Source organism: Haliotis cracherodii, unplaced genomic scaffold, assembly GCF_022045235.1.
Source record: "Haliotis cracherodii isolate W230 unplaced genomic scaffold, xgHalCrac1.p SCAF_1, whole genome shotgun sequence".
Taxonomy (NCBI): domain Eukaryota; kingdom Metazoa; phylum Mollusca; class Gastropoda; order Lepetellida; family Haliotidae; genus Haliotis; species Haliotis cracherodii.
This window is the reverse complement of record NW_027266264.1, coordinates 2959904-2973515: the sequence shown is the minus strand read 5'-3', so window position 1 is coordinate 2973515 and position 13612 is coordinate 2959904. Positions and strand designations below refer to the sequence as shown.

General features: G+C 40.2%; 1 protein-coding gene across 1 annotated transcript; it reads right to left on the bottom strand.

The window, feature by feature from the left end:
* Nucleotides 1-4190: 4190 nt before the first annotated feature.
* LOC139471440 (cartilage matrix protein-like) lies at nt 4191-8308 on the bottom strand. Its single transcript, XM_071253807.1, has 6 exons — nt 8206-8308; nt 7964-7991; nt 6923-7507; nt 6270-6341; nt 5418-6026; nt 4191-4874 (listed from the first exon to the last, which is right to left on the bottom strand). Exons 1-6 carry the CDS (start codon nt 8242-8244, stop codon nt 4330-4332), a joined length of 1878 nt encoding a protein of 625 aa, XP_071109908.1. The 5' UTR covers nt 8245-8308; the 3' UTR covers nt 4191-4329.
* Between the last annotated feature and the right edge of the window lie 5304 nt (nt 8309-13612).

The following is a 13612-nucleotide window of genomic DNA, read 5'->3' as shown; positions in this document are numbered from 1 at the left end:
GTGTCTGAAGTTTTTAACTTTGTATGGTGTATTTCTCACGACATCTTAGGTATTTTAAACTTGATAATACAATACTCTCTGTTTTATAGAACATTTATTCAAAGCATTCTAGTTATTATTATTAACTTCTGGTATGGGAGCCTATCTGTCAATAAAATAAATTAAAATATATCTGAAATACATAACATGTAAATACAGCAAGCATAATCTCAGGTACCCAGTTTCAAAACACCGGCGAAATTTATGAGCAGCAAATTGTCGAAAAGGCGCGTAAGATACTAAATGACAGCAGTCATATACTTCATTCCGAATATCAGTTTCTACCTTCTGGCCGTCAACTGCGCATGCCGATGTTGAAAACAAACAGGGCCCAGAAATCAGTCATACCAGCCAGTATTAGTCTTTTAAAAGTTCATCTGTTTCATACTTTTTAACAGTTCGCTGTACACAAATCATATCCTGTCATATCCCTTTTATTCAAGTTTACTATTGCTGTGATATAAATACATTTATCATCCAAAACTGGCTCCCATGGGAGATATCGCTTGGATGAGATCAAGCGATATCTACACTGTAGATATCGCTGCAATGAAATTACATCACAATGCTTTGCAGACCATTGTGACATCACTGGTTACCATGACCTCAAATGACATCACTAATGGCTCTGCTACTGAAGCTGTTAGCAGTACTTTTTACACTGAAGACACAGCTAATTACTGTCTACAAAATGAAAAAGTTGGAAGAATGATGTTGGATGATAAATAAAATCTCACCCTCGTGTCTTTTGACATCAAATCTATCAACACTCGTTGATAAAAGTGGCAAAAATCATCAGCAAGCCTCGGAATTTTCCAATTTTATCAACTCGTGTCGATGTATTTGATATCAAAAGACACTCGGGTGAGATTCTCTATATACTTTAAAATACCATTCCTTGTCGTCACTGTGATAGTGTTCAATTTTTACATTTTTATTTTAATGAAATATATTTTCCTTTTTTTCATGTTTTAGTGCTAATCAACTGTGCAATAGTCGATATCTGTCTATAGGGATGTGACGGTCAGTTAAGGCGTTATCCTGTCGAGATCTGTCGACCTGTTTGTGAATGTGACGGTCAGGTAAAGCGTTATCTAGTCGAGATCTGTCGACCTGTTTGTGAATGTGACGGTCAGTTAAAGCGTTATCTAGTCGAGATCTGTCTATTTGTTGAGGAATGTGACGGTCAGGTAAAGCGTTATCCTGTTGACATCTGCCGATCTGTAGTGGAATGTGACGGTCAGTTAAAGCGTTATCCTGTTGAGATCTGTCTATTTGTTGAGGAATGTGAAGTCAGTTAAATCGTTATCCTATAGAGGTGTGTCGATCTGTCGTGGAATGTGACGGTCAGTTAAAGCGTTATCCTGTTGAGGTGTGTCGACCTGTCGTGGAATGTGACGGTCAGTTAAAGCGTTATCCTGTCGAGGTGTGTCGATCTGTCGTGGAATGTGAGGGTCAGTTAAAGCGTTATCTTGTCGAGGTGTGTCGACCTGACGTGGAATGTGAGGGTCAGTTAAAGCGTTATCCTGTCGAGATCTGTTTATTTGTTGAGGAATGTGACGGTCATGATCAGTTAAAGCATGATCCCGTCCAGACCCGTCGAACTGTTTTGGGATGTGACGGTCAGTTAAAGCGTTATCCTGTCGAGATCTGTTTATTTGTTGAGGAATGTGACGGTCATGATCAGTTAAAGCATGATCCCGTCCAGACCCGTCGAACTGTTTTGGGATGTGACGGTCAGTTAAAGCGTTATCCTGTCAAGGTCTGTTGGCCTGTCAGGGGTTGTGACGGTCACGGACAGTTTGTAGTTGCACATTCAACCATAGGGTACACCGAATAATAGACTTGTTAAAGACTCGCAGAGAGGGTTTAGTCATTGTGATCTAACCACGATGCAAAATGTATGGCTGCTATACGCTTAAGCATAGACGATGATGCATATACTGTAACAATAGAGATGGGAATCGCGGTATGTCGTGAAGCATGCATATCGAAGTGCGTTGGACTTTTACAGCCGCTTAGTCTTGATCAGAGTTCACGATTCAACAGTGGCTTGTAGTGCATGTCAAAGTAGGCGTAGCCAGTCTCATGCTTTGTGAGGGATTGACTGGCTTACTTTAGCAACTGTTGTTAATTGAATTGAACCACAATTTACACTTCCACCCAATAAATGTGTCCCTCCATACACCTAATAACACACAGTTTCTCCAGATCACAAGGAGGCATGTGATAAGGTAGACACAATGTTAAGGATAACGACTTCTTTAATACTTATAAAGCGAAGTTTCGGTGTAGATCCTTATACCGTTGTCAAGCAAGACTGAATGAGGGACATTGTACAGAATATATATAGTAGGTGGAGGATTAACAGGGGAGGATTAAAAGTAACAACAATTGTGGTATAACATGAGTAAGTGTTGACAACAGAAGGATGATACTGTCACAACACGATGGACAGAGAACACATAGGTGAAAGCTAATGGGACATGAAGCCAATTAAACAGGATAAGTGATTACTGCTTGTCCTTATTTTCTTCTTGTATCTATAAATGGCAGCCCTAGGAATGTAACTTGTATCTGTGCTTATTTTGCATCTTCCCATGGTAACAAGGGAGTTAACTGACTTTATAAACCTATTATTTGGGGTCGCTATTAAGTAAGAGACTTCTTTCTATAGGCATTAAAACTATACAGGTTTTGTTTTCCAGTCGGGTTAAATCTCATAAACAGGGACGTTGTAATGTCCCATGGATTATATAGGATATTCGAGTCATATTTGCTATATGTGTTATAATATCCCAGGGATTTTATTAATACAATTTCCGTTCAGATTGTAACATGTAATGAAATGTAAAACCAAATGACAAATGTTTTCTATACATTCCCGAGGATCGAACTCGCAACCTCCTTACCTGAAGCCCAGTGAGTGTACCACGAGGCTACAGAGGGGTTGCTAAGATTCACTGGTTTTTAGAATATCCTTTTCATGATCCGTACGCCAACAACAGATATTTTACGGGCGTTTCCTAAGGTTCATGGAAAGTATGTTCGAAACATAAAAATGTTGATAAATGTTGTGTTAAGTTTCTTTATCGGTTTATAAGTATGTAAAAACACTTTCCCTCGGTTTTGGGAGACAGAGAATGCCCTTGGGGTCGGGAAAAACCGCGGGGGCTCCGCCCCCTTGGTTTTTCCCTCTCCCCAGGGCATGCTCTGTCTTCCAAAACCTCGTAAGCGTGTTTTCTCCAATAGGTAAAAGTCCAGGGTTTTTTCACCCTTGCCGAGCTCGGCTGGAATTTCTGGGCTCGATCGTAGCTCCACCATTGGCGATTACGAGTTCTGTCCTTTCAATGTCGCTCCTATTGACCAATAAGATTCCACCTTTCTTATCACTTATGACTTGCTTTCAACAAAATGGCGGCACAAAGGGAAGACGATCTGATCGATAATCAAGATTTATATTGTAATAAAACGTGTCTTACTTCGCAAAGTGCACCAAATCATGTAGGTTCCTTGGTAAAAGGTATGAAAAGTTTTGGAAAATATATGTTAACACTAAGTTGACGGTACACATACTTTGCAAATCCTGCAATTGACTGGAATCTGAACGGCAGTTTACGAACCGGATGTCGATTTCGTTTCACGATTTTGATTGGACTGTGCACAGACTTGTTAGTCCAGTCAAAATGTAACTCCATACTTGCAGCTTTGTTCGGCAAGGGTGGAAACTTGACTTCTTTAGTCATTGAAGGCCCTTGCCTCGTTATTTGGGGCCAGTGGCCTCTATATTGAATAACTTAACTTATTTGTCTGTCTGTCTAATGTTTAACCCTCGTCCAGTGAATACAAAGTTTGGAGCATAACAATTGCGTGGTAAATTAATTAAGTAACCTTATTCGAAGTGCTACACTTTCTTTGTGCAGTTTGTAGAAGGGAAATGGTACAATTAAACAACGTCCTTGTTACCTTTGGCGGTAGAGGCAGTTTAACATTTAAACAGGTCAAATATATTATAAAACACTCCCTGTTCATGCTATCAACCACTGATTTGTCTGGCCCATACTTGATTGCTTAGAGCCATTGTGATGTTGTGTTCAGCATTCTCTGAGATTCATACAAAAGGCAAGAGAATAAAGTGTAATTATTTTTTATTATTATTCAAAAAATATTCTTGATGTTTTCGCGTCCAGCACGATGACAACAATAAATGTATCGCATGATATACTAAACTAATTCTGTGAATGACTGAGATCAACAAATGGTAGATATGTAAATGAATGTCTGTAGGCATTAACACATCTTCTTCCCCAAAACATCACTGAGCATGTGGAGGTCATCATAACTTTCAAAGGTCACCACGTGATCACGTGCTGGACTTGATCCAATCATATCAATGATACGACTCTGCAAGTTGCCAACAGCAACAACATAAAGTTCAACACCCATGTCCTGTGCACGCCTGGCTTCCATCACGACCTTCATCAAATCTGTTGTCTTCTCATCAAGGAAGATAACTCCCACCTGTCGAGAACGACGAGTTCTCCTCCAGGTGTTGACTGCCTCTTCCTTCAGAGTGATGACGAGATCGTGCATCTTAGTGTATGGGGCCACGGGGGTGGAACCAAACCTTAATTTGAAGTCGAGGAGGGTGGTGAATGGGATGTCACGGTCCCCGATGCAAGGGTCAGTGATGGCAGAGATCCGAATGCCCCTGTGATTGGAGAAGGTGCTCTTGACCAGTTTGATGACGTCAGAACGGAATTGCTTCCGTACCTCCATAGTCTTTGAGTCAGATTCAAAGACGAAATATATATCGGACGAATCAATGTTGCAAACTGAAAATAAACGACAAATGACATTTATTATTGTGCTTTTGTTGTATTATGTAAACAACATTTATCTGACTGTTAATTTATATATCTATCTGCAGTTCATTGATTTCAGAGATAATAATTTGCCAATCCCAAATTGTGAAATTGTGCCACAGAACCATACCCCTGTGTCACGCTTTTTCTACTTGACATGACATAATCTATTATGTATTCAGTCGAACTTTAAATAGTGTTACAAGACTTGTAACGTGAATGAGTGAGTTGAGTTTAACGCTGCTTTGAACAGTATTCCAGTTATATCATAGTGTCTCAGCGTAATGTGGGAGGAAAGCCTGAAGTGCAGCAGGTCTCAGACGTTGACCCCTTTGGTGAAACCCACGAGCAGGGGTATGGTGCTGACAAACCTAGAAACATAACCGTGGCGAACCGGGATTTTAACCCACGACTGTGACCAAGGGACGCAACTCGGCATAGCGAATTGCGACCCTTTAAACAACTGGGCCACCCTTGTATTACGACATCGAATGACTGAATGTATGTACATACTTTTGATGTCGGCAGGTGGTGGTTGGGTGGGCTGAACTTGGCAGGTCTGTATGGCAAGGATGTTTCTGATGCTGGACAAGGCACTAAAATTAGTAACGGTGAACACGAAGCGATCGTCAGGGTCACTGCTCACGTCTCTCAGTTCCTTGTAGTCAATGCTTGGCCCAACGCCGATGGCAAAGATGTACATGCCCTTCCTCTTTGCCTTCTCGGCCTCTGCAGCAGTCAGAACAGGATCATAGGAGATGCCGTCTGTCACGAGAATGATCACCTGGGCAACGCCTGGTCTCGCGACATTTGGCGCGAATCCATAGTCTCTGACGTAGGCGAGCGCTGATGACGTGTAGGTCTGGCCGCCAGTGTAACGAACTGTTTGAGGGCTCAGCGCTCGTTGGAGTTGGTCACGCGTGCTGTAGTGGTTGAGAGGGAAGATGGGGGTTGTTTTGTTGGAGAATGTTACCAGGCCAATGCGGGTCTTCGTTGATCCAATGTCAAAGATGGAGACCATGTCCTTGACAAACGGGAGGACCTTTGTGTTGAAGTTCTTTATCCAGACGCTGGAGGAAACGTCCAAGAGGAAGTAGACATCTGCCGGTTTCCCTCCGCAATCTGTCAAAAAGATATGCTGGTTATAGCGTCGTTAAATCTCTATACCATCCCTTCACATGTTGACTTTATGGAAAATTCAATAAGTAAATATTAATGACTTCGAAGTATAGTATCTGACCGGTTTAAGTCAGGGAGTTGAAGTTCGATTTGGTTCTATGACATATATCTGTACCTCTTTCACAAAATGACGTAAAATAATGCTGATAATTTCTTAAGCATATATTTAAGCGGCCCTATACTTACATTTAATGGTTTCCGGATCAATGTCGTTCTGTGGTCTCTCAGTGGTAGTTGGAGCAGGAGTGGTTGGGATGACTGTCAAGTAATAACACATCAGATTTGTTAGATGTAAGTGCATGTTATCATCTACCTAAACCAACGGTTTACGAAACCAATCGTATATGGAAATATTTGAACTTACATGAAACTATATTAATTAATTTTACTTCATGTTTTATGGTGGAGTTCACACGACAACAAAATAGTCAAAGTACACAACAGCGATAAGACCCTTTCCATAATAACAGTGAGTGAGTGAGTTGTGTTTAACGCCGCTTTTAACAGTATTACAGTTATATCACGGCGTGTCAGCTTAATGTGGGAGGAAAGCCCGAAGTGATGCAGGTCTCAGACGTTTACCACTTTGGTGAAACCCATGAGCACGGGTATTGTGCTGACAAACCTAGAAACATAATCGGGACGAACCGGGATTTGAACCCACAATCTCCATAATCATAAGAAATCCATTGAACGATCCGACTATATCATGTGTTTATGAATCACAAACAAATAGTAATAATATACAACGTGTTATGTACAATGGAATCCGTTTCGGCGGATAATCGGGACACTGGCGTTGACGTTGTGTACTATATAAGACGCAGCGTTAAGTTTACCTTCGCATGTTCTGATGGCGAGGTGCCTCTTGATGCTGTGTAGGGCTGTGTAGTCTTTGACGTGAAACATAAACTGGGAGTCAGGATTGTCTGCTACACTCCGTAACTCCATCTCATCGACTTCATCTCCCACACCGATAGCGAAGATGTGGGCGCCCTTGGAGCGTGCTCGCTCAGCCTCGACCCTGGTGACTGTAGGGAAGCGCGACTTTCCGTCTGTAAGCAAGATGATAACAGAAGCAGCCTCTGGTCTAGCACCGTTCTCCAGCCGAAACATGTCGTCGGTCACGTACTGAAGGGCTTTGCTGGTGAAGGTGCTGCCGCCGGTGAAGACGATGTTTTCGATGGCGTGTTCCAGAGTGTCACGGGTCAGGTAGGTGCCAAGATCAAACTGAGGGTTGTACTCGTCGCTGTAGGTGACGACACCCACACGTGTCTGGGACGGGGCAGCGCCGATATCGAACATACGTACAACATCGCGAACAAATGGGCGAACGTACTGATTGAAGTCCAATGGCCAGATGCTTGTGGATGTGTCAATGACGAACACGACATCCGCTGCCTTGCCAGAACAAGTCTTCAGTGCTGATAAAAGAAAAATATTAATGCAAACTATGGCGAACCAGATATATTTTGGTCGTATGGAGTCGATGTATTCGGAAACAAGTTGTGTAGTCTAATCGTATCATTAATATGATAAACATATTTTAAGTAGCCTTATCCTACCGTTCTTACTTTCTTCAGAAATCATGGACTGGATTTGTTTTATTTATTTGTTGTTTACCGCCGCACTCAGCAATATTTCACCTATATGATAGTGATCTGTAAATAATTGAGTATGGACCAGACAATCCAGTGTTTGACATCATGAGCATCGATTTATGCAGTTGGGATACTTGACATGCATCAATTGAGTCAGCGAGCCTGACCACAGCGCCCCTTACGACAAGCCTGGATAGCTGCTGAGCAGTTCTTACCCGGATCTTCACGGATTGTATTGAGTAGATTGTATTGTATAGAGTATGAGAAGACTTTACTTACATGGTCGGCAATGAACTGCACTTAAGCCCTGAAATTTCAAAAAGAAACATCTTGAAAACTACATTTAAATCAATAATTCAAATTTCCATGTTGTGGAACTTCTAATCACATTTTCTGTTCTGGTAAATGAAAACTACCTCAATGTGGAACAAATGATTGCACAGTAAAATTAGAATTTGAATTATACAGAAAATAAGAGCGCAGTGAAAATGAAATTCTCATTTTGAATGAGATTTACTTACCACGGCTATGATCAAGATGGATGTCCAAAGGCACGTCATGTCTGCTGCTGTTCAGATCGTCTGCTAACTTGTCGTCTGGCTGAGTTGGACATCGAAATGGACATCTGATGGACCTTATATACTATCTTGTCAGGTGCTTCAATTCATTCAATATACGTGGTTTCAGCGTGGGAGTTTCCGAAGACGTCTAAAGTTCGTTGGTCACGTGACCAGTAACAAGTGGTGTCGGTAGCCGCGGCTATTCTGATAACCGATCTTCTTCCGCATGGGCCACGCGGAATGTAGGACCTAGATAACTTCTCACCTTCATCTCGGCAATAAAAAGTACTCAGGCCATGCCGAGGAATCATATTAGACGGTTTATGCACACTTCGTGTGAACACAAGACGGGCGATTATGAGTGACATATATTTTATTACAGATATACAAAATCGCGACATTAAATCAAATCTTTTTAATAACGTTTGAAAGTTCTTGCCAAATCCTAAATAAGGGTTCAACGGGCTTGCTTAATGATGCCATGTTCTACCACTCAAATTAAAACAAGTTGCTTGAGCTTGAGCTGAGTAAAACTAGTGTGGTTTATATTAATGTCGAAGATGATATGAAATAACAGATTCGTGTCCTATATTGAGTTGCACATATATACTACACATATAAGCTCGAGGGTTTAATGTCGAAGGGAGATAACTGCACTGAAGATGAATACGTTGACGTAAGTTCCACCCCAAACGGGAAACACGTACGGAGTACAAAAGATGAGATTTCCGGAGCGACAATGTATAATTATACCCTGTATGTCACCAAGATGTATCGTGCGTAATAACGAAAGTAGGAATTTACTCGTTTTTTTAAACATTTTTACGAAGAATGTTTAGAAATTAACATCAACCTAGCGCTTTGCAATGCACACATTAGGACTGCTTTAGTTTTTGCTAAATTAGTTAACAACGAATGGAAAGGTATTTTAAGAATGACATGTGAAGAAGTCTTGTCCTTAACTTCAGTACGCGATGTTAATACCTGGGACACTGTATCGTCTTCATTTGTCGAATATGAAAAAAATGAATCTGAATATTTTGATAAATTTACCATTACTATAATTGCAATTTGTCAATAGACTATACGGATAAAACACGACTACAATTGCCTCTCGTGTTATATAAGCAGGTAAGAACAACAAGTGATAGTCCTTTCGTATGAAAAGTATTATACATCATTGTGACTAAATATAGTGGATATTGTGTATCCAGTATGGGGTATTTATCGTATGGTATGAGTCGTCGTATATATGGTTAAAAACCTCTAAATTGAAAACACACAAGGGTGAATCAGGGATCACTGAAGATTGGTTACATGTGCATAGTGTTTGTCTTATTATGTCCTTCAACAATAATTATCACCATAGTGATTGAGCCACTTCCAGGAGACATGATGAAGGCAGATAGCCTGTAAGTATTATTCAAACTGACATCCCTAGAGAAAATGAAGCGACCTGTTTAATGTCTTGCTCTATACGCACAACTATTATGACGTCATAAAGTTCTACAGAAGGGAAGTCTAAGCATTGTGACACGGTAGCCATGACGTCACAGCACGTAATAGAGTAGCTCCTATAGTCAAGCCGTTTTGAAGTCGTTGAAGCTTTCCGTCTGAACTATATTGCCATACTTTCTGTAAATAGTGTAGGAACCACAACATGTTATTTAACAACGTTAAAAAGTAAGATCATTGTTTGAAATTGCCAAAAGGGTGGGTTTGCTAAAGAGGTGCTTCTAAATAAGTATTTTCTTTCTCGGTAATGCGGTCGCCAGCAAGATCATTGTCTAACGTAGATTACAGGATTCTAAAATATCATGGTATCATTACAAAATATTTACACTATTCATGAAAAATCAAAAGTAATAGTATCGATGTTACTCGTGCCCTGAATCTACAATAACCTGCCTAAAGTGTTTTTGTAAGAAGTCATTAACTAGTTAGTAATATTTACTGCTAATTATTTTGAATATATATGTTAATAACGCATGGGACAGCCTACTGATATAAGTATGTAAGTACACGTACATTCCCTTACAGATAGTCATAAAATGAGTATATAAACGTGGGGGAAACTGGAATTTTCCTATCCTGTCTAGCCCCAGTATAACTCAACCCAGATAATCAAATCGTCCAGATTTTCTACTTAATTAGGAATTTCGAAGAAAGGGAACGAGAAACTCCAACCCTTCTATCTCTGGTATAGAGCGCCCACGCGGAAGACGAACAATTTGGGATGGGTGGTGTACGCGGGGCCAAGGACACTGGTCAACTGCGCCGTTTAGAGATTGATATGAATTAATGTAAAAGTTTCGTCATCATCATCATCATTATCATGATCTTATTCCTTGCGACCCGTGAAGATCCGGGATAGAATAGGAATTCAGCAACCCATGTCTGCCATAAAAGGCGATTATGGGATCGGGTGGTCAGGCTCGCTGACTTGGTTGATGCGGTCAATGTTTGTTTGTTTGTTTGTTTGTTGTTTAACGCTGCACTAAGCAATATTCCAGCTATCCAGCCTGACCACCCGTTCCCGTTAGACGACTAACGGGATCAGGTGGTCAGGCTCGGTGACGTGGTTGTTGCATGTCATCGTATCCCAATTACGTGGATCGATGCTCATGATGTCAATCACTGGATTGTCTGGTCCAGACTCGATAATTTACAGGCCGCCGTCATATAGCTGGAATATTGCTGAGTGCGGCGTTAAACAACAACAAACAAACAAACAAAGTCATCAAGTGAGAGGTGAAATAGAAAGGATTGACTGATCACCATTCGGTTTAACTACGATCATTATGTACAGTGTCATCGTTCATGGTGTTTAATTTCGCTCTTTCTCCAGTTCCGAAAATAAAAGTATGATTCAACATGGACATTCTGCTGTAGTTTCATCGTTAGGAATACGTTTCTCTCTGAAAATACTGTGTTCAAATTTCCCGTTTCACAATATCACGATACATCAGTTCTGACATCATGCTGGAAACGTCATAGTTTCCTGAAGACTTATTGTCATCCCTCTCCACAAACAAGGTTAGAGAATGATACAAATATCTGTAAAGGCATTATGTTATGAAGTATTAAGTAAGAGTTGATGTACATCATTGACACAAAAGTAGCATTCTGGGCTAATGCTTTTGAAAAGATTAGTGAGACACAAGCAGGTTTCAGTTTAGAACCTCCACAATTTATGATATAATTATGTTGCAAACAATAATAGAAAAGTATTACGCAAAGAAGGGTTGTTCATTGTGCTTTTATGACAGACTTTTCTAAAGACTTTGATTCACATTAACAAAATATTATGTTCATGATCGCAGCAATAAACTTGGGAAGCTAATGTGAAATATGTTCCAGCAAGACAGGTTTGTGCGCTCAATAGCGGCATTGTATCTGACACTTTTAAAAGCGATATTGGCGCCGAAAAAGGATGCATACTAAGTCCATTTTCTGTCCTCCTTCTTTATCAATGCATCAGATTAACAAATTCAACAAAACTGTTCAGATAGCATCATTAACTTCCCCCGGAAACTAAGGAGTCTTTCCTTGTTTTGTTTGTCAATGATACAGTAATGTTTTCAAGCACAATACCTGAACTGAATACTAGTGAAAGGATTTTATCAATGGCATTCAATAGATGTTGTATGAGTCTATACGTACTTGGAAGTATATTTGACAAATAGATTGTCATGAAAGATGCATGCGAGGCAAGTTGCTGTACAAGCTCAGAATATCTCACTCACTCACTCACTCACTCACAAACACATGCAAAGGCGAGTCAATTGTTCACCTAAAAAAACACGGAAATATGTTGAACAAGTCAAAATAGGAAATTGCATCGGGCATAATTTTTATCACTGATGCGTCAAAATTTGAAATGTCTTCCACATGACATCATCCCACGTTTAATACAGCTTGGGGCATAGGTTGCCGTCATTTACAGTGAGTGAGTGAGTATGGTTTGACGCCGCTTTTAGCAATATTCCAGTAATATTACGGCGGGGGACACCAGAAATGGGCTTCAAACATTGTACCCAAGTGGGGAATCGAACCCGGGTGTTCGGCGTGACTAGCGAACGCTTTAACCACTAGGCTAACCGACCGTCTCCGTCATTTACAATATCTATGCATATATATCCAGATAGGACACTCAATGCGGTTTCTCAGTTGTTTCTTTGCTTTCCATCTCTGGTCGATAGATGATGTGAAGATACCCATTCATCCTAGCAGTGCTGAAAGAAATAAGGTAATCTATATATATGACTCACCATGATACACGGGACCTATGGGTGAACAATCACATTTTGACTTCTCATTATAGTTTTTAAATACAGTATCTCAGGAACACAGGAACACAATGCACAGGCTTCAATTATTATTTGTTAAAGATGTTCTAGGCATCAAACATTTAGACTAATTGTCTGCAAAATCTAATTTTCCGGCTTGAAATAGTAACTGTTGTAATATTTAAATATAGTGACTGATTAATGGAAAGTAGACATATATGCAAAAATATTTTGAAATAATGTTTTTTACATTATGACCTTACAAGAGAAAGTCAAGTCCGCATATATCTTCATGACGATTTTTACGGAAGTACGTTGACGTCGAACGTCTTTCTTTATGACGTCACGGCACCATTGTTTCCTAGCAACCATAAGGTCTCTTTTCTCCTGGCGGGTCACATGTCTGAAGCTGACGCTGAACTTCTTGGCACCGTGTCCTCACTTTGAATTAACTAAAGTAGTAAAACATCCGATTCGTATGCAAAGAGAAACAAATCAAGAGAGGGGCACAATAAGTACCCATTCGGATACCTACTATTGACAAGCAGACAATCCAGCAACTCACATTTAACGTAATCTTACTTTCCGACAAGCAAATTGATAATATCCATTAAACTTGTGATAAAATTAAATTTCCGAACTCATTTCGGTACAATCCGACCATATATATCGTATAAACCGAAGTAACTTTACATTCACTGCGTAATCCTTATTGATTGATACTGGGCCTCTACCTTTCTGGAATGTGGATATCTCGATGTTTTGTCATGGTTCCGATGAGTAAATGAGTTAGAACCATACCGGTATTTGATTATGCGTTACACGGGAGTGCTACCCCAGGACCTGGTGTCATCACAGATTTTCAGTGATCCATTCATATAATTCTCGTCGCTATTTTGTCATTCACGTCCAATTGAATCTGGATAATCGAGACTGGTTATGTTCTGGAGATGTCTTTTTTTCACCACAAAATGTTTATTTCAAAGTGCTTATTTGTACCATATAGAATAAACAAAAATTAACCAAGGCCTAGAAGCCTAAGGATGTAGGTCAGGGCATATAACGTAATTTCATTGTAG

Coding starts and splice junctions, on each gene's coding strand:
- LOC139471440 (XM_071253807.1), bottom strand. CDS start 8,244: ATGACGTGCCTTTGGACATCCATCTTGATCATAGCCGTG. Junction 7,992..8,205: donor CCATCTTGATCATAGCCGTG/GTAAGTAAATCT, acceptor TTGAAATTTCAG/GGCTTAAGTGCAGTTCATTG. Junction 7,508..7,963: donor TGCAGTTCATTGCCGACCAT/GTAAGTAAAGTC, acceptor TTCTTTTATCAG/CACTGAAGACTTGTTCTGGC.